This window comes from Pteropus vampyrus, unplaced genomic scaffold (assembly GCF_000151845.1).
Source record: "Pteropus vampyrus isolate Shadow unplaced genomic scaffold, Pvam_2.0 Scaffold1000, whole genome shotgun sequence".
NCBI classification, from domain to species: Eukaryota; Metazoa; Chordata; class Mammalia; order Chiroptera; family Pteropodidae; genus Pteropus; species Pteropus vampyrus.
This window is the reverse complement of record NW_011889781.1, coordinates 7,399-8,415: the sequence shown is the minus strand read 5'-3', so window position 1 is coordinate 8,415 and position 1,017 is coordinate 7,399. Positions and strand designations below refer to the sequence as shown.

The 1,017-nt window shown below is 39.8% G+C and overlaps 1 protein-coding gene across 1 annotated transcript; it reads right to left on the bottom strand.

The window, feature by feature from the left end:
• Positions 1 to 270: 270 nt before the first annotated feature.
• Positions 271 to 1,011, bottom strand: LOC105310039 (olfactory receptor 4K14-like; the record flags this gene model as incomplete). The annotated part of the gene is made up of 1 exon (XM_011386268.1): positions 271 to 1,011. A coding segment is annotated over one exon (741 nt), but the record flags the coding sequence as incomplete, so codon positions are not given.
• Between the last annotated feature and the right edge of the window lie 6 nt (positions 1,012 to 1,017).

Genomic DNA, 1,017 nt, shown 5'->3' with positions numbered 1-1,017 from the left:
ATTTTAAGTCATTCTTGAGCACAATCAAAATTGTAGTTATAAAACCTGGCCAAATTTCTCAAATCATTTTGCATTCAATGATCAATATATGATTGTGGAATATAATAGAATTGACACAAAACTTACATCTGGAGATATACACGATTTCCATATGTGAATTGGGGAATGCTTCCCAGTCCCAAGTAACAGGACTGGTGTGGCTAATTTAGGGATCTTACATTGGACAGTCTGATAATATAAGACTCCGAAATACCCACAGAAATCCATATGCTAACACTGTAGTCTCTTAAAGGCATTTTTAATCTCTTTATTTCTTAGAGTGTAAATGGCTGGATTTAGGAGAGGAGTGATGACTGCATAAAATACAGCAAGAAACTTGTCCACCCAGGTGATACTAAGCGGCCACAAATAGATGAAGATGCAAGGCCCAAAGAATAGCACCACCACTGTGATGTGGGCAGTACAAGTGGAGAGAGCCTTGGATGTCCCATCCTTTGAGTAAAGGCAGACAGTAAACAGAATATAAGCATAGGAGATCAGCAACAGAATGAAGCAGATGGTTGCCAGTACTCCACTGTCAGCATTTATCAACATTTCTAGAATATAGGTATCCATGCAAGCTAGCTTTATCACCAATGGAATGTCACAGAAAAAGCTATCCAATTCCCTGGGTCCACAGAAGGGCAGATTTATAATCATAGAAAGTTGGCTTATTGAATGCACAAAGCCAATGATCCATGATGTCATTACTAATCCGATGCATGTTTGTCTGTTCATGATGCTGGAGTAATGAAGTGGCTTGCAGATGGCCACATAACGGTCGTAGGCCATTGATACAAGTAGCACCATTTCACCTCCTCCTAAGAAATGTCCAAAGAAAACCTGACACATGCAGCCTCCAAAGGAAATGGTCTTTTTTTCCTTGAGAAAGTCTGTAATCATTTTAGGGGTAGTGACTGAGGAAAGGCAGAAATCAATGAAGGAAAGATTGGCTAACAGGAAGTACATAGGGGAGTG